The sequence below is a fragment of the Scylla paramamosain genome, chromosome 29 (assembly GCF_035594125.1).
Source record: "Scylla paramamosain isolate STU-SP2022 chromosome 29, ASM3559412v1, whole genome shotgun sequence".
NCBI lineage: Eukaryota > Metazoa > Arthropoda > Malacostraca > Decapoda > Portunidae > Scylla > Scylla paramamosain.
In genome coordinates this window covers 12,427,101-12,450,879 of record NC_087179.1, presented here as the reverse complement: position 1 = coordinate 12,450,879, position 23,779 = coordinate 12,427,101, and the positions used below count along the sequence as shown (strand labels likewise).

The window sequence follows — 23,779 nt, the reverse complement described above, 5'->3', positions numbered from 1 at the left end:
AGGAAGTTACAATATTGCAGGGAGAAGAGGTAGGATATGGAGGAGAATGGGAATGCAAGAGGGTGAAAAACAGAAAGATATGGTTACTGAGAGGAGAGGAGATAGTACAAGGAAGGAATAGGGTAGAGGAAAGGGTTAGTTAGAAAAGAGTAAGGTGAGGGGAAATGAAAAGCTGGGTGTGTGTTTAGTTACAGGGGAAAGGGGAATTAATAAGGGGTGGTTATGAGGGGAAAGAAAGGGAGAGCTAATGCTGTAAAGGGTTAACTTTGTAATGGGAAAGAGGGGGAAGGGAAAGTGATGCGAGGGTGATTGATAGAAGAAAAGGAAGGGTGATGAGAGAGAGAGAGAGAGAGAGAGAGAGAGAGAGAGAGAGAGAGAGAGAGAGAGAGAGAGAGAGTGTGTGTGTGTGTGTGTGTGTGTGTGTGTGTGTGTGGCAACAACTAGAGTGAACATAACAGTACATAAATAATAAATAAATAGATAAATAAAAATCAATAAACACATGAACATCAAACTCAAGCACTTCTCTCAACACCTCTCTCTGTGTGTGGTGTGCGGTGCAGTTGGTGGTGACGGGCGTGTGGTGTGTGGTCAGCCCGCCCCGCGCCATTCATCATTACCTGGAGAGGGAAGACAACTTTTTGGTGTGCGCTGCCTCCATCAACGCCTCCTACGTGATTGCCTTCGCCTATCCCATCGGTGAGTGGACATCAGAACATAAGGGCTGGTGCAAGGAGTCATCAAGCCTACACGTGGCAGTCCCTTTATGAAACCTATCGACTTATTCCTACTCATCATCTCAGTCCATAAACTTGTCTAATCTTTTAAAGCTCCCTAATGGCTCATTACTAACAAGCTAGTTACTGAGTTCATTCTGTTCTTCTACTACTCTATTTGAGGACTAATTCCTTCCTATTTATTTTTTTTATCTAATATCATCCCCATTCATAAACTTGTCTAATCTTCTTGTAAGGCTCCCTAATGATTCGCCACTAACAACCCAATTATTGAGTGTTCCATCCATCTACCACCCTATTTGAGAACCGGTTTATTCTTATCTCTTTTGGATCTAACTTTCTCAGGCTCATACCCTTTATTTCTTGTTCTACCCTGTTTACTGATCCTGATAACTTTGTTTACGCTACCCTTGTTATATCTCCTATACCACTTAAAGACCTCTATCACGTCCCCTCTTAACCGACGAGTGTCTCCATCATCCCTCCACTCCTTCACTCGTTATTGAACTTCCCCGCCCCTCGTGTTTGGTTCTTTCATTCTCTCGTGTGTTCAGTTTTTTTTTTTTTTTTCTACGTTCGTTCTTTTTTCCTTTTTTTTCATGGGACAGTTGTAGTGGTGGTGTTGGTGGTAGTAGTAGTAGTAGTAGTAGTAGTACTAGTAGCTTTGTGTTTGGTGTTGTTTTTTGTTGTCGTTGTAGCATAAAAGGAATACGAAATGAAGTTGGGGGAGGGAGGGGAGGGAAAGAGGAAGAAATAACTAACATGTAGTAGTAGTAGTAGTAGTAGTAGTAGTAGTAGTAGTAGTAGTGATAGTAATAATAGCAGTAGTAGTAGTAGCAGCAGCAGCGGAAACTTCAGTATTTGTTGTTCTGGAGAAAGATAAAGATGAAATAGGAAAGAGAGAAAAATTTTGATACATGTCATTGTTATTGTAGTAGTAGTAGTAGTGATGATAATAGTAGTAGTTGTTGTTCTTCCTCTTGTTCTTGTTTTTTTGTTCTTGTTCTTCCTGTTGCCGTAGCTGTGGCAGTAACAGGTGAGGCACTGCCAGCTGCAGCACTGCCAGGGCTGGAGAGGAAGAGGAAGCAGGAGACGGATGGAAAATGTCATATCACTTATTACTTGTCAGAATACTCGAAACCTTGCTGACCTTTGACTGGCGTTGTGCTCTGTTGTAGTGCTAATCCTCGTCCACACACACACACACACACACACACACACAGGCGACGCTGGATGTACGTAAACCTCATCAAGCAGCGTATTCACTTCAAAAAGGATAAAACCATACCAATATAACATAATGCTTATAGGTCACTACTTTTAAAGGTCATAAGCTATTATTCTTACTACTACTACTACTACTACTACTTTGTTCATTAGGAGAGTGATATGCGGGACTTCCAAACACAGGATCTGGCAACAGCGTATCTCTAGAATCATAAAAACACCCTTGCAAACTCCCATTAATTTCCATTAGAGCCTAAACCATCACTGGAATTATGAAAACACCCTTGAAGGTTTTTTTTTTTTTTTTTTATTTTTTATTTATTATTTTTATTATTTTTACGATTCTAGTGATAAATTAACAAGATTTCTACATTGTAAATAGGAGAAGCACTTTTGAGGAACCGGCTAATCATTTTCTGTGACCTTTGAAAACAGTGTTGGTGAGAGCAGGGCGTTTCTGAATACAGGCCAGACAGGGAAGGACGGGGCAGGCAGAACAGGGAGGCAGCTTGGATATAAATGAAGCTGTGTGTTCCTCCCTTACCGGGCAGGAAATCTGATAAGTCAAGTGTTGTTTGGTGTGATTAAATGAAGCATTACACGTACACTATTTCATTCCTGGTACGAGTATACTATAATAGCTCTCTCTCTCTCTCTCTCTCTCTCTCTCTCTCTCTCTCTCTCTCTCTCTCTCTCTCTCTCTCTCTCTCTCTCTTTACAGTCATTTGATACTGGGGGCGGATGGTACTCAGGTCATAGTTCTTTTTTTATGTATGAGGGCCACTATATAGTCAAGGGCAACAATAATTTAGATTAAAAAGGCCCACTTGATGCCAGTCTCCATAGAGATGTCAGATAGAATGATATAAAAAAAAAAGGGGATGTGTCGAATTTTATCGATAGTATAGTACAGTATATTTAAAGGCTGTTACTTAATGAATGGTCAGCGGCAGTGTGTGTGTGTGTGTGTGTATACAGACAGGCTTTGCTGCGCATGCTCCCCAGTCCATGATACGTCACGCTCTTTTCCACTCTTTTTCCCCTGTTTCTGACCAATCCCAAGACGGCACGTCACCCTGTAGACAGGCGGGAAACACTTCACGTCCTCAGTTTGAACACTGGTGCCGCTGTGACCGGATGGATTAAGTGTTGAGGCTATTACTGGATTTTTACTGCGAGACCATGAATACAGTTTGTGTTCGTGACAGGCCTTGTAAGTACATACATATCTAATAAGGTTAGGTTGTGTTGGTTATGTTAAGTCCTTAGAGATTATGATGCTTTAGGTTCGGTTAGCAGGACACACACAGCAAGGGGGAGAGGAGAGGAGTGGGATGACCCGGGCAGGGAAGAGCAGGAGGGGGTGGGGGAAGAGAAGGCTGGATAAGGTGATCTACTCGTATCTTGCAGTAACAGAGCGCGCGCGCGCGCATACACACACACACACACACACACACACACACACACACACACACACACACACAATTAAAATTAATCCTGAAAATAAATATGTAACCCCAAAGTAACGAATAAGGCAAGTATCCACCATCTTCTCCGCTGGGGTCGCCGCGGGCGCCAGGGTGGTTTGTCAGAGCCTGGCCAGATTCAAATGCACTTACTATTTTTATTTCCTAACTTGTTTATTTCTGTTCTAAGTAAGTTTTTATGGTTTCTAAAAATATTTAGTGATGTTTTAAGTGTTTTTCATACGTCTGTTAATGGAAATCTAGTGATCTAGCAGTTGTTTATACGTAAACTATAATGTTTTTTTCGGCGTATTTTTCATAAAGGCCCCAAGTCACTTTTTTATTTCAGCCTGTATTTAAATGTTTATTGCTTCTAAAAATTGCGCATGGTGTCTTGAGTGTGTATTTGTTCCCGTTAAGTTAAATATGTGGACTTTAGAGCGATTTGTTGTTCCGTGAAAAGTCGAAAACTTAAAATTTTTATTTTTCTAATTTCTTTGTTTGAGATTCTAACTAACTTTAAATTGCTTGAAAAAATAGTTTATATTTTTTAAAGTGTTTTTCGTTCATGTTAAGGCACAGTGGGTGGACTTTTCAGTGGTTTTAATGAGATCACGGTTCCAACACTTTTTCAAATACATTTTATTTTATTTCTTTGTTATTACTCCGACTTGAAATGTTTTGATATTCACGATATTTGTTAAAGTATATGACAAGTCAGAATATATAAAGCAATCGAGCGTAGCTCCATTTTTTCGGAGGGTCATTTTCAAAATCAAATCCGTACGTAAATTAACGGACATGTGACGTCATCACATCAGTTGTGACGTCATCACTAGACAGGGGCGCGGCGGGGCGGGGCTGGAGGGAGGGTTGAGGGGGAAGGCAGGGGTGTCGCCAAACAAGCCAAAGACAAGTAACCTGTAGCCTGCTGTCTGCAGCTTGTACCGTGTAGCTTGCTGCCTGTTGCCTGTAGCCGGCTGCCTGTAGCCTGTATCCGGCTGCCTGTAGCCTGTATCCGGCTGCCTGTAGCCTGTATCCGGCTGCCTGTAAAGTGCAAAAAGTCAGTTTGCTTACACTGGGCAGCTCTTGTACTAATCATAAACTAACTCGCTTGCCAACCTTCCTATTACCATGCACTTACCTGTCTTCCCTATCCATTTAATCATAAAACCTTTTACTCATGCTACCTATTGGCGTGTTGGCGCTGACCACACGACTGCTTAATCTATTCCACTGCTCCATAACATTGTTCGCGGACCAACTCCTACTAATCTCTTGCCTAAACTTAAATTTGTTTAGTTTATACCCGTTACCTCGATTTCTATCCAGATTGTTTACTATAAGAACGTCACTCGCATCACCTTTGTTAATTCCTTTTACCCATTTAAATAGTTCTATCATGTCGTCACGTGGGTGAGTAAGTAGATAGATGGGTAAGTGGGTCGATGGATGGATGGGTGGGTGAGTGAATAGCTGGGTAGATTTGTGGATGGGCAATTTTGGATCAGGAGTGGATGGATGGGTGGGTATTTAAAAAAAATATATATATATGTATTGATCTGTGTGTGTGTGTGTGTGTGTGTTTGAATGAGTGAGTAATTTGTTGAGTAAATGAGTGAATGAAGAAACGAACGCTAAGTGAGTGAGTGGATGTGAGAACACTTGTCGGTTTACATATGAGGCTTTTTTTTTTTTCGTCCGTTTGTCTTTTTTTTCAGTTGTCCATCATCCCTTCATTTCTCTCTCTCTCTCTCTCTCTCTCTCTCTCTCTCTCTCTCTCTCTCTCTCTCTCTCTCTCTCTCTCTCTCTCTCTCTCTCTCTCTCTGGATTGATATGTGAATGGAAGGGTGAGTGAGTGGATGATTGAATAGATGGATGGATGGATGAATGAATAGATTGTAGGTAGATGGGTGGATGGGCGGGTCAAATTGTGGGTAGGTGGATGAGAGGGTGAACGGTTGTGTGGAGAGGTGGGTGGGTGGATGTATGAGTTGGTGTGTTGATGGGTGATTGGACGGTTGGATGAATGGGTGGAGTGATGAGTCAGTGGTTGGATGGATGTATGGGTGAGTAAGTGGATTCTGGGTTAAGTGGATGGGTGGATGTGGTTGAGTGAGTAGCGGATAGGTTGGTGAACATAATATTAGTGTGTGCGAATCCACCTCTCTCTCTCTCTCTCTCTCTCTCTCTCTCTCTCTCTCTCTCTCTCTCTCTCTCTCTCTCTCTCTCTCTCTCTCTCTCTCTCTCTCTCTCTCCCCGAGGCAGGTATTACAACTTCGTTCCTCCGCTGAAATATTCTATGCATTATAATTATCTTGCATGTCGTGTTTGTTGTCACTACGTAAGTCCTCTGCCGGCTAAAGTAGCGTTGTTGGTGGCTGCTCGCTATACACACATACACATAAACACACACACACACAAATAAATATTCAATGAAGCATAGCAATATTTTATGCAGTATCAGCTTAGACTGTGTTAAGGTGTCAGTAGAAGAAGAAGAAGACGACAAAAAGAAGCGAAAAGATAAAGAGGAGGGGAAGAGGAAGCTAGAAAGGACAGAAAGCAGAGGAAGAGAGAAAAATAAGAATAAAGCAAAGAAAAAGAAAAAAAGAATCGAGTTGGACAAGGATAAAGAGGAGCAGGAAGAGGAAGAAAAGAAAAATTGGAAGGAAGAGAATTGAGAATGAGGTGCTGAAGAGGCGACAGAGAGAGAGAGAGAGTGGAAACGCAAAGGAAAAAAGATGGAAACAGGAGCGGAAATCGAGAATATAAAAGATAAAGATGAGAGAAAAAAATAAAATAAAACGAAAGGGAGGAGTTGGGGAAAGTGTAGGACAGAGAGAGAGAGAGAGAGAGAGAGAGAGAGAGAGAGAGAGAGAGAGAGAGCTAGCTTTCCTCATCACAAAGAAAGGTTGAGTGTGGAGAAGACAAGACAGAGAGAAAGAGAAGGAAAAAAGAGAAAGAGAACCGAGGATATCAAATAAAAAAAGAAAAGAAAGAAAGGAAAGGGAGGAGTTGGAGAAAGTATAGGAGAGAGAACGGGGAAGAGGAAGGAAACAGGCGCGAAAATTAAAATATAAAAGGTAAGAAGAAAAATAACAGTATGTGAGATACGAAAAGAGAGAAAAACAGAAAGAGAGAGGCAAAGAAGGAAACAGGAACGAAAATTGGGAATATATAAGATGAATAGAAGAGAGAGAGAGAGAGAGAGAGAGAGAGAGAGAGAGAGTATTCCCTTATCACAGATGGAGGTCAGGAGTGGCGGGATGGAGCGATTCCAGAATATCCTCACAGTCAGCATCTCTCTCCCTCCTTTCACCACCACCACCGCGCGCCACACACACGCTGCCGGTTGTACAGGACCCATCCACCGTCCTCATTATTCCCTCTTATATTTCTAGAGGGTGTAAAATTGGCTTTCCTCCCCCTCCAACTTCGTTTTCTATGCGTTAATGTAAATTTGGTGACATTCCCGCGTCTCTCTTTGGCTTGTCTAATCCGTTTTCTTCGCCTCGCCTCCAGCAGCGGTGCGTCCTGCTGCCTCGTTTTCGTTCTTTCTTTCTGTAATGTTTTTTTTTTTTTTCTTTCTTTTTCTTTCTTTTTTTTCTGTGATTATCTGGGTTTGTCTTTCCTTTCGTTTTTCTTTCTGCAATAGTCAGTTTCTTTCTGTAATGCTCTGGGTTTTCTTTCTTTTCATTTTTTTCTCTTTGTAATGGCCTGGGTTTTTTCTTTTTTTCTGTGGTCTTTTTTCTTTTTATTTATTTTTTTTATTTTTTTATTTTTTTTATTTTTATTTATTTTTTTTTTTTTCTTTCTTTCTTTCCTTCCGTAATGGTAAATCTGTCAGTGTTCATTTTCTTTGAATGTTTGCTATCCCTCGTTTTCTGTAACGTGCTTATCTTGTGATCAAAAAGTTGATAAAAGCATAATTGGGCCTTTTTCACACACACACACACACACACACACACACACACACACACACACACACACACACACACACGTGTGTGTGTGCGTGTGTGCCTTTCTTTTATACAAGTTTTTGTAGCCTTTGGCCAGTGCCCCTTTTCCATAAAAATAAATGTAGTTTTTTTTTCTCTTTCCCTTTCTCTCTTAAGTGGTGGTGGTGGTAGTGGAGGCTAATGCAAGGTACCACATACTCCTCCATTTTCTATCTTAAGTGGCAATGGTGGTGGTGTTGGTTGTGGGGTGGAGGGGGGGGGGGGCTGATGCTGGCCAGTGCAAGGTGCTACACACGCCAGCTCACGTCCGCAGCTCCAGGGAATGAGTGAATTATAAACACGTACACCACTCCGTTCTCAGGGTCGTTAATGTTTCATCCCTAACCCTTGACCACCTCACCTCTCGCTTTTCATGCATGTGTACATTATTAAGTTATGTAGCCTCCTCCTCCTCCTCCTCCTCCTCCTCCTCCTCCTCCTTTATAGCTTGCAGCCCTTGCAATGTACTTACCTTTATTCATATGCCTCACGCACTCCCCCTTCTCTCTTCTGTCTTCCTTACCACCAAAAATCACTTCTGTCGTCCTTACCCAAAAACATGACTCTTTTCTTCTCCTTACTGGAAAAAAAAAATCACTTTTCTTTTCATTTATTTTAGGTATTTGATATTTTTTTTCTTCTTTTCTCGTTTTCTTTTCCTTTTTTTTTCCCGTCGTTATCCTCCCGCGGTTGATTCTCTCCAGTCAGGCGTCAGGGACCAGACAGGAGAGGTGACGAGAGAATTGGCACATGCGAGACGTGTGTTCCCAGTGCCAATATTCGTGAGAACTAGACACAGGCCCGTATTCTGAAACGCCCCGCTCTCACCACGACTGTTTTCAAAGGCCACAGAAATGACTAGCCGGGTTCTCACTCATGCTTTTCCTGTTAGAAATGTAGAAGTCTTGTTAATCTGTCACTAAAACCGTAAAAAACATCCTTGAGAACCCATATAATTCCACCACGACTGCTTCCAAAGGCCATACACAGAGATGACCAGTTGAGTTTTTAAGTGTTTATCCTGTTGATAGTGTAGAGATCTCGTTAACTTATCATCAGAACCGTAGAAACACCCTTAAGAACCCGTCATTCTGAAAGTAATGGACGTGCGGAGCAGAAGTGTTGCAGAATATGGGCCCAAAGTCGTGCACGTGTCAACACCATCGTCTCAATACCCTCTCTCCCCGCAGGCCTCATCGTGGTGTGCACCGTGTATGCTGTGCTCACCCGCAAGATCCCGGAGGCTTTCAACGAGAGTAAGCACATTGGCTTCACCATGTACACCACCTGCATCATCTGGCTGGCCTTCGTGCCCATCTACTTCACCACCGCTAACAACGTGGAGGTGAGGCACTGCGGGTTATGTAATGCGTGAGGAAGACTGAAGGGAAGGAGTTCAGGAAGAGAATAGCAGTTGGATGCTAACAACTGAGGTATTCTTGTGGCATGCGTAACAGCCTGCAAAGTGCTGTACTGTTAGATAATTTTAATGTATAATTCAGGAAGTAATTAATTAGATAGAACAACCAGACAGTTTTTCCTTAAAAGACCAGCCTGGAAACTGAGTACTGTCGCAGGCTCTCCACACACTTGTGCTGGACGAGTCGCAGTCAGACTGTCTCACAAAAAAAGAGTGCAGTATGTTTCTTACACTGCCAGCTTATTTTCATGCATGCCTTTATTTTTTTTTTTTCTCCATCTTTTTCCACCAATAATTCAGTAATCCATGTAAACATACTAGGGAAAAGAATAATGCCCTCATAATCAATGTTTTAATCGCAAATTTCATGATCAGTATTTAATGTATGGAAAGCGTAGATTATCGTACAAAATAGCAGATTATCGCATTAATGTGCGCACTGTATTTTTCATCACATATTATGCTGAATCATGCGCCGCACCTCCACTATTTTCAAAAGCCCCTAATTGAAATGACACGGGTTTCAAGGGTGTTTTTAGGGTTCTATGGACAGATTTACAAGACAACAATAACAACAGAACACACACTCTTGAGAACCCTGCTAATCATCCCTGTGGGCTTTGAAAACAGTCGTGGTGAGATAACAGTGCTTCTGAATATGGATTGCATCACATCACACCTCACCTCACCTCACCTCACCTCACCTCATCTCACCTCGCTCCCTCAGCTGCGCATCACCGCCACCTCCGTCACCGTCTCCCTCTCGGCCACGGTGGCTCTGGTGTGTCTGTTCACGCCCAAGCTGTACATCATCCTGCTGCACCCGGAGAGGAACGTGCGCCAGTCCATGATGACCAAGTACTCCACCGTGAGGAACAACCTGTCCTCCTCCTCCCAGCGCGTCGACTCCGCCACCCAGAGCGAAGGTGAGAGAGAGAGAGAGAGAGAGAGAGAGAGAGAGAGAGAGAGAGAGAGAGAGAGAGAGAGAGAATGCGAAAAGGAAGGAAGTCCAGATAAAAAAAGGGAAAGCTGAAAGATAAGAAAATAAAGAAGGGCATGAAAATAATTGACAAAATCTAGGAAATGGATTGAAAACACGAGAGGGAGAGAGAGAGAGAGAGAGAGAGAGAGAGAGAGAGAGAGAGAGAGACCCACTCCACAACAACTTCAGCCTTACACCTTTCCCAATCCTCACAATCACCTCACACCCAATTACCTGGTTTATCAACATCTTTCCTTATACTCCCTCCTCCTCGTTACTCTTAACACGCTCACTGCATCAACACCTTCGTCAGAGAGAGAGAGAGAGAGAGAGAGAGAGAGAGGACGGGCGTATTCTGAAACGCTCTGCTCTCTCATTGCTAGTATTTTCAAAGGCACTGATTTGATTAGGTGGGTTTCACAAGAGTGCTTTTCTCAGTAATGTAGGAATCGTGTTAATCTGTCACTAGAGCCGTAAAACACCCTTAAAATCCCGCGTAACTTTAATTAGGCCCTATTAGAGGCTTTTGAAAGTAGTGAAGGTGCAGTGCAGGAGTGTTTCAGAATATGGTCCTGAGAGAGAAAGAAAGAGAGCCCAAGTCGAGTCAGCACGGTTGAAAGCATTACTCCATCAGGTGGTGGTGGTGGCGGCGGCGGCGGCGGTGGCTAAGATTGCCTCATATATTCTTGCTCATAATGCTTGGGCGGCTTCCCACTATGAGCCTTTAAGGCGAGTCAGTATCATTATTGTTACTTTTACTATTATTGTTATTTTATTATTATTATTTATTATTATTAATATTATTATTATTATTATTATTATTATTATTATTATTATTATTATTATTATCATCATCATCATTACCATTATCACTACTACTACTACTAACATTACTTTGGGTGAGAGAGAGAGAGAGAGAGAGAGAGAGAGAGAGAGAGAGAGAGAGAGAGAGAGAGAGAGAGAGAGAGAGAGACTAGGAGGTAGTAGTAATAGTAGAAGAAAAAACTAATACTAATGGTGATGGTGGTAGTGATAGTGGCACAATAACAATAGTAACAATAATAATAATAATAATAATAATAATAATAATAATAATAATAACAATAATAACAGTCCCAGTAAACGTTTGAGCCATGAGTTGCCGCCCGTCACAGCCTCCCCGCGGCCGTCACACGTCACGCTGCCAATCTCCACGGCAGCTCACAATTTCATTACCTGCACACATTTTCTCATTTTCTGCTCTGCTTGACACACTTTGAAGCTTCCCCCTCTGCCTGCCTCCCCTCCCTCCCGCTCGCCTCCTCCACTCCCGTCGTATCCATCCTTATCTGCCTCTTCACGTCCTAACCATCACCTTCTCCCGCCCACACACTTCTCATCCACTTAGTCACACCTCCTCCCGTCCACTCACTCTCCCACATATCCTCTCCCCCACACACCACTCACCAGTACCTCTCTTCCACCCACAGTCTTCCCAGTGGATTATGAGCTACACGAGAAGCTGAGGAGCATGAGTGGAGGACAGACGCGCTCCACCTCCTCCACTCAGACATGCTCCGCCACATGCCCACTCCCGGAGCATCGGTGTGGAGCAGCCCTCATGCTCAGCCCCTCGCCCACGCCCCCCTCCTTCAATGGCCCTGTGCAGGATGTTCCAGATGTGCAGTTGTAGATGAGATGGACTTTGAAGGAGGATGGATAGATGGATGGGGTGATGGGTTTTCGTCTGTTTCTCGTCTTTTTATTGATTTTTCTTTTTTTCTCTCTCTCGTTTGTTTCTCGTTTTCTTTTTTCAGTTTTCTTTTGTTTCTCGTTTTCTTTTTTTCAGTTTTCCCTTTGTTTCTCGTTTTCTTTTTTTTCAGTTCTCTTGTTTCTTTTTTTTCAGTTCTTTTGTTTCCTATTTTATTTTTGAGTACTTCCTTTGTTCCGCGTTTTCTTTTTCAGTTTTTCCATTGTTCCACGTTTTCTTTTTCAGCTCTTCCTTTGTTCCACGTTTTCTTTTTACCATCCCTTGTCTGTTCCTCGCCTTTTTTTTTTCTCTCTCTCTCTCTCTCCCTTTTTCAGTTCCTTCATTTGATCCTCTTTTTTTTCAGTTCTTCGTCGTCAGCATCGTCTTCGTCGCCGCCGCCTTTCTTCTCCGTCGTGGTCATCATCGTCATCATCTTCCTGTGTCTACTTTTTTTTCGGTTAGTTTTGTTCGTTTTCTTTTATTTTCTATCTTTTGTTAATTATTTCTTTTTGAAGTTTCTTGTTTTTTTCTGACTTTTTAATTTTAGTTTCTTGTTCTTCAGCTTTTTTTTTTATATAGTGATTTTCTTGGGTTTTCTTTGTGTGTGTGTGTATGTGTGTGTGTGTGTGTGTGTGTGTCGGGTTAATACTGATTGGATCTGCTTTTTTTTATTGTCATTAAGGCTCTTTATTCGTTTTCTCTCTCTCTCTCTCTCTCTCTCTCTCTCTCTCTCTCTCTCTCTCTCTCTCTCTCTCTCTCTCTCTGAAACACACTCAAAAGACTATTTTCCTCTATTCCGGTCCTTCATTTCCATTATTTTCCTCGTTTTCATCTCAGCATTATTACAATTTCTTACTATTCCACATTATCTTGAAGCGTTAAATTTCCTCTAATTCCTTCATTTCAAATTTGAATCCGTTGTTTCTATTTCTCGTTTAATTTTTTTGTGTGTGTTTGTGTGTGTGTTACATATATCGTTTTTTAATTCTTTCGCATCTTGTTTGGATCCGTTTTTTACCATTCATCGGCTTTTCGTTTTTTTTTTTTTTTTTTCGTTTATCGTTCTTTTATATTATTTTTTTTCAGTTATAATTTGAATCCATTTTCTATCCTCCATTTTTCTTACGTTACCACATTTTTCCTCGTCGCGGCGCCAAACACGAGTCATTCAGCTATGTAATCAGTCGATCTATACCTTAATGTACTTTCACCCCACATTTACCTGTAAGACCTGCTCATTTGCTCAGCCGGAGACGATCCCAACCTCTACATCGTATCTCGTGGTGTTCCTGCTCCTCCTCTCGCCAACACAGATGCCGCGAAGGATGCTGGGAATGCACAAGAACTCAAAGAACTTCCCCGTTTTCTCGCCCCACAGCAGAGGCCAGAGACGCTAGGTGTTGGTCATTTGCTCGCTGGGAAGATGCTGGAGTGTGCCGTGCTTGGAAACTTTTAGGAACGTTACTGGGGCAGGATCTGAGACGCCTACGTAAGAGCCAACTGCAGGAGGGAAAGGCTTAAGTATCTTGCCTTTGTGACTTGTGGTGTGTGTTGGGGAGGGTAGAAGTTACTGAAGTGCCTAAAAACATGTGTAAGCTTTTTTTTTTTTTTCGACTTTTTTTTCTTGTTCTCATTTTTGTTCTTGTTCTTTTACTCTTCCTCCTCCTCTTCCTCCTCCTCCTACTACTTCCTCCTACTACTACTACTACTACTACTACTACTACTACTACTACTACTACTATTACTACTAGTACTACTACTACTGTTGCTAGTTTCTCATGTTCACAATGGAGAGAAACAAAAAAAAACTAACTATTTTCCAGTAATTTTTTTCACACCAGCAACTTTTAACGTACCCAACACACACCAAAAAAAAAAAAAGAAAGAAAATATCTAACAAGTCCGAAGAAAACAACAAAGAAGAAGAAGACGACGACTTGGAGTTCTGGACAAGAAAACAAAAGAGCGCACTTGAAGCAAGACGAAAATACACAACCCTGTCTCTCCCCTCGCCTGTGTGCCAATAACTTTCCTTGTGTTGCTTCTATAAGGGAGGTTTTAGGAATTAAGGTCTTTTCACCGTACCCAGGCGTACCTTGCACCCTCTTCCTTCCCTGCTGAGCCTGTGAAACCTTCGGACACGTCAGAAGGTATAGAAAACACGTCTCTCACTCCACACTGGTATACTGTCCCATATTCTGAAGCGCTGTGCTCTCTCACCACGGCTATTTTCAAAGGCCGTAAAGATGATTAGCTGGGTTGTCAAGAGTGTTGCCCCTGTTAATGATGTAGAAATATTGTTGATCTGCCACTAGAACCGTAAAAATATGCTTAAAAACCAGTCACTTCAACAATTAGAGCCTTTTGAAAGTAGTCCAGGTTTAGTGCTGGCAGGAGTGTTTCAGAATACAGTATACAATCATACACGATATAGAAAATGGCGCTTGTAACCTTCTCTCTTTTTAAGGTGAGAGGGAGAGAAAAGACACACACCCTCTCTACCAGAAGGTCCAACGCCCCACTCAATGCAAGACTTTACCAGACCAAACCCTCTTAAAATGTTTGGAATCACACGGTAGCAAGCGAAGGGTTTTCTCTGAGACCCACTCCCAACCCACTCCCAACCCTCTGTGCCAGCCCTCTCACTGAATAAGAAATAGAACGGGATGTTACTGCAAACGGCCATCCCTCACAAGACCTTCCAAAATCGAACCCTCGCAAGACAAAACCTTACAAACTGAACCCTTACAATACAGAACCATCCAAAATTCAACCCTTACAATACAGAACCATCCAAAATTCAACCCTTACAAGACAGAACCATCCAAAATTCAACCCTTACAAGACAGAACCATCCAAAATTCAACCCTTACAAGACAGAACCTTCCAAATCGAATCCTCACCAAGATAGAACCTTTTATTGAACCCTGCTACGGTCTTCAACCTACTTAGACGCACAGCAAAACCCCAGGGAGAGTCTTGGGGCACCACCTAGCAGGGACTCAAGAGCAGCCACGCCCCCAGGAACTGAAGAGAGACTGGGGAACACGTCACGCTGGGTCGCCTTTCGTGTAAAAAAATTGTGTACATTTGTATATACTTGTACAAACACACCTAGTTAACGTATACACATGAACTGCTGTGAATTAAGTCTCTCTCTCTCTCTCTCTCTCTCTCTCTCTCTCTCTCTCTCTCTCTCTCTCTCTCTCTCTCTCTCTCTCTCTCTCTCTCTCTCTCTGCTGGACTAGTTTGTGTGGCGGAGGGCGAAGGGGTGGTAGGAATCATTCACTACTAATACTACTGCCGTCTCCGCTACTCGTATTTTCTCTTCCCTGGATTGCTGTGAATGAAGATTTTGATTTCGTTGTGTCATCTTGTACCTCCGGACTAGTTTGCGTGGCGGAGGGCGGAGGAATGGCAGTAATCATTCACTGTTACCGCTACTGTTACCACCACCACCTCCTCCACCCGTATTTTCTTGCCCCAGAATTGCTGTGAATGAGGGTTTTTACTTATTTTGTCACCTTCAACCTCCGGACCAGTTTGTGTGGGGGAGGGACGAGCGACGGTACCAATCATTCACTACTAGCGCTATAATACCACCACCACCACCACCTCCACCCGTATTTTCTCGTCCTTTCCTGCAATATGTCTTACCCGACGTGCGCTGGGCTGCAACGGAACCCCCAAATGCGCGGTAATGGTGTTCTAATGGAGTGCTCGCCAAAGCCCCTTCCTTCCAACCCAGTGACCTTTCCTCCATCTCTCTTACCCATTACATTGCCTCCTTTATCCCTTCTTCCCCTCCCCTCCCCTCATTCGTCCCTGACTGAATGTTTTAGCTCGCTACCTCTTCTTTTTGTGTAAGTTTCTTGTTCTTTCTCTTTTGTTCTTCCTTCTCCTCCTCTTCCTTCTTCTCTTCCTTCTTCTCTTCCTTCTCCTCGTTTCTAATTCACACGGTTATTATCTTTACTTTGTTCCCCCTTCTCCCCTACCCACCCCTCACCCTTCACGACCTCCTTTCCCAAGTGAAGTGGAAGGAAATTATGTAAATAGAAAATGATGATAATGTTGACAATCTTATATTATCACAATTTTTTTTCCTCTCAATATTCCGAGCAGATTCCGGACTGTAGCATATAATGTATGAAAAGTTAATTATGTTTAGGTTTAGTGGTAATGAGTGAGTGAGTTGAGTGAGTGAATGAGTGAGATAATTTGGCACTTAGCAATGTTGCATCGAGCCCTGTGTCACATTACTAAGATCCAAAATAATGATGATGATGATGGTGATACTGATAATGATATACGTACTACTAAGGTCCAAATGATAATGGTGATGACACTGTCGCTCTCACAGAAACATAAAACGCAGACAGACACAGACAGACACAGACACACACAAGCTCTGAATAGTATGCGTGTTAATGTGTGTGTGTGTGTGTGTGTGTGTGTGTGTGCGCGCGCGCGTCATGATTTCTTCCTCCACTGTGTAAGGTGAGACTAATTAATTACACGGGAACCTGACACCTGCCTTGTTTTATTCCCTCCTCCCTGCCTAGTTTGTCAATATCCTCAGGTTTCAAAACGCGGTGAGGTTTAATAAAGTTTACGAGGAATAATTTGGTATGAATATAGTGGGGTTAGATTCTCTCTCTCTCTCTCTCTCTCTCTCTCTCTCTCTCTCTCTCTCTCTCTCTCTCTCTCTCTCTCTCTCTGCTTTGCGCGATCGAGTTACCTTCCCTCGGTCTTAAAAACGTGCAAGTTCTGAGAAAGAATCCCTTGCACAACTGAGTTATGGCCACTGGAGTTACGTTACCTTGCCTCAAGTTATTTTTCTCACTCTTTCTTTTTTTTTTTTTTTTCTCCTGCATCCGGTGAACTTAATTGAGGTCAAACGAAATCTGGTACGTACATTCTCTCTCTCTCTCTCTCTCTCTCTCTCTCTCTCTCTCTCTCTCTCTCTCTCTCTCTCTCTCTCTGGGGTTTGAATTTTCTCTCCTCCTTTATCGTGCACCATGTTCTCTTTCCTTTTTCATTCTTTATCCTCTTGATCTTCACTTAGTCTCCTGTTCCTCTTGTTTCCCTCCTCCTTACTGTCTTTTTTTTTCTTTTGTGTTTTCGTGTTGTCTTTTCCACACGTCCTCCTTTAATTTACTGTGTTGCTTCTTTTCTCCTTTTTTTCCCCTTTCTTGTTTCATCTCCTGTTTTTTTTTTTTTCTTTAAGGTTTTCGTGTATTTCCCGCATTTCTTTTTACTTTTAATGTGTCTAAGTTCTTCTTCTTCTTCTTCCCTATTCCACATTCAAGTCTCTCTCTTCCTTCCCCACCTTTGTTTTTCGTCTCCTGTTTTTTTTTTTTTTTTTTTTTCTAAGGTTGGCGTGTTGTATCAGCTGTTGTTGTTGTTTCTGCCGTGTTTTTTTTTTTTTCCGTCTTAGTCATTTTTTTCCATGTTTGCGTGTTGAATTTTGTTTTGTTCTGGTTTTGTCTTTTTTTTCGTGTTAATTTCCTTGCCTTTTCGTGTTATGTATTTTTTTTCTTTTGTGTGTGTGTGTGTGTGTGTGTGTGTGTGCGCGTGCACTAACCAACTTTTTTTTTCCCTTCTGTCAAGTTTTTTTTTTTCGCTATGTATTTTTTCACCTTTCTATCGTTTGCGTTTATGTATTTATTTATTCTCATCCCTATTTGCCAAGGGGAGTTTTATTCTTCAGGAAAGGTAGAGAAAGGTTCAGGCTAGATCTTAAGAGAATAAAGTGAACGTGTGTGTGTGAGAAGAAGGTGCTATACATAAATAACTTGAGAGCCTTGCTGCGTCTGATGGAGGAGGAGGACGAGGAGGAGGAGGAGGAGGAGGGGGAGGAGAGTAATGATGAAGAAAGGAAGAGGAAGCCACAAATATAACAAGAAGAATGGGGAAGATTAAGCCGTTCTGTTTGATGTGTGATTCCAAGTCAATTTTTCACCTCTTCATCCTCCTCTTCTTCCTCTTCCCCCTTAAAGTATAAAAATTGTGCGTTATTCTATTTTCTTATTTTGTATCGTATTTCTTTATCACTTCCTCTTCTTACTTTGTGTTCTTCCGTCATTTTCCTTATCCTTCTCTTTCTCTCTCATTCTTCTTCCCAGTATGACATTTTTCCCGTCATATTTTCACTTTCTCCTTGCTTTCCTCTCGTCTTTCTCTCCTCGCTCTCATAAATCACCTTCCCTCATCTTCCTTATCCTTCTCTTTCTCTTCCTCATCCTTTCTTCCTTTCATACTCTCCTTTCTAATTCACTCGTTTATTTTCTCTCTCTGTTCCGTTTCGTGTCTACTACTACTACTACTACTACCACTACTACCACCACTACTACTACTACTACTACTACTACTACTACTACTACCACTACTACCACTACTACTTCTACTACTACCACTACTAGTAGTCTGCTACTACTTCTACTACTACCACCTACTACTACTACTACTACTACTACTACTTCTACTACTACCACTACTACTACTACTACTTCTACTACTACCACCTACTACTACTACCACCACCACCACCACTACTACCTCTCTCTCTCTCGTTCTCTCTCTCATTTATTTTCACCCTGGCCTTCTCCTTCCCCTAAATCTCACTTTTCTCTCCCACTCTCTCATTTCTCGCCTTCCTCCATCACCTCGTAATCTTCACAAAGCATCCCTCATCTCTCTCTCTCTCTCTCTCTCTCTCTCTCTCTCTCTCTCTCTCTCTCTCTCTCTCTCTCTCTCTCTCTCTCTCTCTCTCTCTCTCTATTTTCCTTCGGTTTTTTTTTTCTTTTTTTTTGTTTCATGTCTTTCTTCCTTATTTTTTATCTTCATCTTCCCCACTTTTTTTTTCATCATTTCTACTTTCTTCGTTTCTTTTTTTTCTCTCCAATTTTCTATTATAATTTCTTTATTTTCTTAACCTTCCGTATTTTTTTTACCTCCATCTTTGTTTTCGTTTTTTTTTTCCTTATTCTTTCGCGTTTTTTTTTTTTTTCGTTGATTTTTTATCGATTTTCCTATTACATATTTCCATGTCCTTCCTTATTTCCTCATCTTGCCTTTTTTTTTATTTCTACCTTCATTTTTTCCTCTTTTCATTGTTTTTCATTTTTTTTTCTTCATTTGTCTGCAGTCTTTCTCATTGCATCTCCCTCAAATCAGTTCATCTTTACATTTTCTCTCCCCTTTATGAGTCTTCACCCTATTCACGGCTCCTCTCTTTCTTTCATTTCCTTTTCATTTGTCACATGTGTACATATTGTATCTTCTTTCCCTATTCTATTTTTAGTTTGTCTTCCTTTCATCTCTCTCTCCTTCTACCCCTCTTACTCTTTTTTTTTTTCTCTCGTTTCTTTTTTGTTCCATTATTTCTCCTGTACTTAATTGCATCTTCTCCACTTCCTTCTATTCCTCCTCTGTTATTTCCTGTTCACTAATTATCGTTTTTTATGTACATCTAACTTCCCATTGTTACTTTATCTTTAATTGTTCCTTCTTTTACTTTTTTTTATCCTCGTCTCTTTCCCTTCTTCGTTCTCAATTTCACTCATTAATCCATTATTTCTACTGTATCATCTTTCATTTTATCCTTTCCTATTTATTCCCTTTCCACCTCTTCTGTGTTTTCCCATCCATCCATAATTCACTGTTTGTTGTACCTCCTCTCCATAATTTTTCATCCTTACCCTCCTATTCATTCCTTCTTTAAACCTGTATTTCACGTTCGCCATCTTACTCCCCCTTTCTTTCTTTCTCTTCCAATTCCACTCCTTCGTTCCCTTCCCATTCTCCTCCACACCGCCGCGTTCCCTTTCTCAAATGTCCACAAGCTCGTCTATCCGATTTGCAGATGATACGATTTCTCATTTCCCTTCCCAGCCCCGCGCTGGCTTCCCTTGCACCTGAGACAGCCCCAGAGGAAGCGGCCTCGTGTCACAAAGTAAGGTAAGGTAAGGTAAGGTTAGGTAAAAGTGTTGGTCTGGAGTGCTCGAGTTAGGGGGAAATACGTTGACTGAGGGAGTGAGAGTTGGTTTTCTTTGTCTGCCTGTCTCTCTCTGCTCGGGAAATACGTAGGTGACTTGTCTGTTTCTCTCTCTCTCTCTCTCATTTTTTTTTTTTTTTTTGCTCGATTCTCTGATGCTTTTTTTGTGATATTTAGAGAGAATAAAGAGCGAGAGAGAGAGAGAGAATGAGAGAGTAAGAGAGAGACCACTTTTCCCCTCATTAATCTGCCCTCGTGTTGCGTACCATCATCTCAAGTCCCCTCATCTCTTCCTTTCTTCCCCTTTCCTCCTTTCATGATTCCCCTTGCTCGCCGTCACGCTCCCTCCTCCCCACGCCTTCCATTATTCTCTTGCTCTGCGCGTCCCTTCTGGCTAACCCGGATTCCACGAATAATAATAGAGGGGATTCTTAACTCACAAAATGCTGCTATTATATTTGCGGTTTTTTTTTTATTTGCAATGGCAGAAATGTGCGGTGATAATAATGAGGTAGATTTATTTGAGCAGTAGAGTAGCAGTATGAAATTTGAACAGTAGAGTAATACCGTAGAGTAGTACCAAGTTTTATTTCAGCCTTGCAACTGGAGCCACATTTGCAGTGAAATGAGTGTGGTTGAGACGGATTGTAGTTGTAACAACGACAACGTTCTTAAATGACAACTTAAAAGTTGCTATTAATAAGATCTTAATAGCAAAGTTGCTATTAATAAGATCTTAATAGCAAGTTGCTAAATAGCAACTTAAAGTGCTATTAAGAATAAGTTGCTATTAAGAAATAAGTTGCTAAAGTTGCTATTTAAGTGAAAGAGAATCCTTTGATTTTTATACACAATCAAATTATGCTCAAAATATATGCAGCAAGCTCAACAAACTGTTTTGCGAGCAATTTGCTTTTGATCACAATATTGCGGTCATGGTAAAGATTTCGCCTTGCAATATCATTTTTCTGTCATGTCAGTAGTAGTTAGGTTTCTTGGGTAATATCTTCTAGTCACTTACTTACCCTTGGTCTCTTAATTACATATAAGAATACAAGAAGTACACTTAACGTGTGGTTTCGTTTCATGAGTCTATTGAAATCAATAATCACTTTTTCGTGAGCGCCTTCCTATTCACCACTTTTTTTTTTCATCCTATTCCCCAGATTTTTTTTTTTTTTTTTATCCTATAACACCGCCGGTCCCGACTCCACTTTGTTATCAGCAGTTTTCATTGACTTTGTTGTATCCTCGTTTATATAAATAAAATCCCACTAAAGGAATGAATAATCATCCCTTTCATTTCATTCCCCATTTTCTTTCTCCATATTCTTCTACAGATACCTCGAAGAGTCTCCGGAGAAACAACGCTGAGCTTTTTTATTAATTAAACTGTAAAAAATTATAAAAAAAAAAAAGACTCTCACAACACTGATGCTCACTAACCGGCAACACTGCCAGCCCACGAGTCTCACACACACACAGAGTAGTAGTATATACAATTGCTTCACATGAAAGAATTTCGAAAGTAAGCGATGCTGGAGATGCGTCTGGCACAGCAGTCACCACACGCCGCTGTCGTGAGGTAAAAAAGACGAGGGGTAAGTGATAATGGCCTCCTTATATAGTCCAAAAAGGCAAGCAAGTCAACACATCCATTCGAACTTCATTAATTACTACTAAGAGGTGTCACAACACAGTTTACAAATTAACATTATTAGCCTTACGTGATTATCGTCGTTCCGACAACCCAAGGGGAAAAAAACGTAAATGGCCGAGTTTAGAGATAACAGGGAACTGAGTGGAAGTTCCAAATTTATATAATAAGGCTTAGTTCAAATAATACGGGCTTTAAGCGTTTGATTATAGTTATATTACATTACATTAACAACAAGATTCTAGCCTCTCTGTGTGTGTGTGTGTGTGTGTGTGTGAGACAAACGGACCCGACTCTGCCGACATCAGCTACACAAGTCCTCGGTTTCATGAGACTTGTTTCATGAGACTTACACAATGAAATGGCTAACTATTTTTACAGCTTACATAATATTTACCGAGACAATCAATCATCTGAACTGAAAACACAATTAAATCGCTAACTATTTACAGCTTACATAATATTTACCGAGACAATCAATCATCTGAACTAAAAACAGAAGAGGGAACGAGGCAGTGCAACGAGGAGTGGCACAGTGAAACAGTAGTCAAGGATTTAACTACCTTCAAATGCTTACTGATTTAATATAATTACCCTCAAATGTTCACCGATAGTAACGCTAACTTAAATGTTCAGTAATGTAACGCTAAGTAGCATTCAAATATTTTTACTAATATAACGCTAACTACACACGTGGGCAGCGACGAAGGGAACGTGATGATCTACCCACTCAATGCACTCTATGAACCCCCCCCTCCCCAAAATCTACCACAATACTAACACTTACCACAGAAACCGTAGTACGTCAAGCCTGTTCATCTAAAAATTGCACTGCTTAGGAACCACGATGGGAGCACCTCCAGCTAGGCACGGCGCTTGCATAGACTTCCAAGTCATGCATACACATACCATCTCTAATCCGTCCTTACACACACCAATGCAATTATTATATTAAACCGAGTATTAACCATCGCAATGAAAGTATCTCGCTCGCTTACTGTCCTGCTGCTGCCCTCCCGTACCTTATCGTAGGCTAATCCATACAGCCTAATATCACTCACACGCCTTGACACAAACCATTACCGAGACGGAAAAAGCCTAGCAACCCAATCAAGGCAAGTCGTCTAAGTAACCAGTGCTTCTGCAGTAGCCTTACCTCCTGTTACTGTGGAATGGTCGTCCCCCGAGGATGGATTTGCGTGGCAACTTCAGCAGCCAAGTCGTATGCTATGGACGAAACATACAGAGCACGAAGTAATTAATGTTCCTTTATAACGATCTTAATTGTCACAGTAAAAGCGTTATATTCCTCAAAACATTACCTTATTCCTACAAAACCTACTCAATAAATCATTCCCTACTATCTAGAATATCAACCAACTTCACCAACCTACTCTTCAATAAATCATTCCAACCAATCTAGAATATTGACCAACTTCGCCAAAGAAATTACTACACCTTACCTTGGGGACGGCTGGAGAAGCAATGCCGCAAGCCGCCACACGCAGGGCTTGAAGACATCTCCACAGACACTTTGGAGCTTCGAAACCTCATTTGATTCGTCTCCATTGCTACCCGTGAGTGAAGAGCGGTGGGTGGAAGGCAGGAGCAAGCAGAGGAGATGCTTCCCCCGTTACGGGCATCAGGCGTTATACGATTCATCAATATACATGAAAATGAATGCACTGTAAGGAATTTGTATGATTATCTATAGAATGTAAGAGTATAGAATACACGAGTATAATAATTGTTTTAATCTGTCACCATTGTTAGGAGAGTATCAGGGAAGCATAAGGCGTGATGTCTCTCTCTCTGACCATGCCTCCCTCACACTGCATGGTTGCTATGGAAGTAGGTGTGACTCCGAAGACATTGTCAGTGATACTTGTTACATTAACAAGATTCTACATTACATGATTAGTCGGGTTCTCTGGCCTTTGAAAGTAGTCATCGTGAGACCAACGGTGCTGACTCTGCCGACATCAGCTACACAGGTCCTCGGCATCCTGAGACCTACACAATGAAATGGCTAACGATTTACAGCTTACGTAATATTTACCGAGACAATCATCTGAACTGAAACAGAGGAGGGAACGAGGCAGTACAACGAGGAGACTGGCAGTGAAATAGTAGTCAAGGACTTAACTACCTTCAAATGTTTACTGATTTTAGTAACTACCTTCAAATGTTTACTGATTTAATAACTACCTTCAAATGTTTACTTGTAACGCTAAGTAACCTTCAAATGTTTACTGATATAACGCTAACTACACACGTGGGTAGCGACGAAGGGAACGTGATGATCTATCCACTCATAATGCACTCCACGCCCCTGCCCCCCCGCCAAAACCTACCACAATACTACCACTTACCACAGAAACCGTAGTAGATCAAGCCTGTCCATCTACAAATTGCACCTAACAGGTGGTAGGTAGAGGGCAGGACCAGGGGGAGGAGATGCTTCCCTCGTTACGGACATCAGGCGTTATACGATTAATCAATATGCATTGAAATAAATGCACTGAAAGGAATTTGTATGGTTATCTATAAAATGTTAGAGTATA

General features: G+C 41.6%; 1 protein-coding gene and 1 long non-coding RNA gene across 2 annotated transcripts in view; one reads left to right on the top strand and one right to left on the bottom strand.

Moving 5' to 3' along the window:
- Positions 1 to 12,197, top strand: part of LOC135115331 (metabotropic glutamate receptor 6-like) — an 82,683-nt gene extending 70,486 nt beyond the window's left edge. Inside the window, 4 exon segments of the mRNA XM_064031974.1 lie at positions 564 to 699; positions 8,622 to 8,776; positions 9,579 to 9,777; positions 11,303 to 12,197. Of these exon segments, the coding sequence (XP_063888044.1) occupies positions 564 to 699; positions 8,622 to 8,776; positions 9,579 to 9,777; positions 11,303 to 11,505 (693 nt within the window). The 3' untranslated portion in view covers positions 11,506 to 12,197.
- Positions 12,198 to 20,970: 8,773 nt separating this feature from the next.
- On the bottom strand, positions 20,971 to 23,260 carry LOC135115332 (uncharacterized). Its single transcript, XR_010275957.1, has 3 exons — positions 22,679 to 23,260; positions 22,372 to 22,442; positions 20,971 to 21,133 (listed from the first exon to the last, which is right to left on the bottom strand). It is a non-coding gene; the product is annotated as an uncharacterized LOC135115332 (long non-coding RNA).
- Between the last annotated feature and the right edge of the window lie 519 nt (positions 23,261 to 23,779).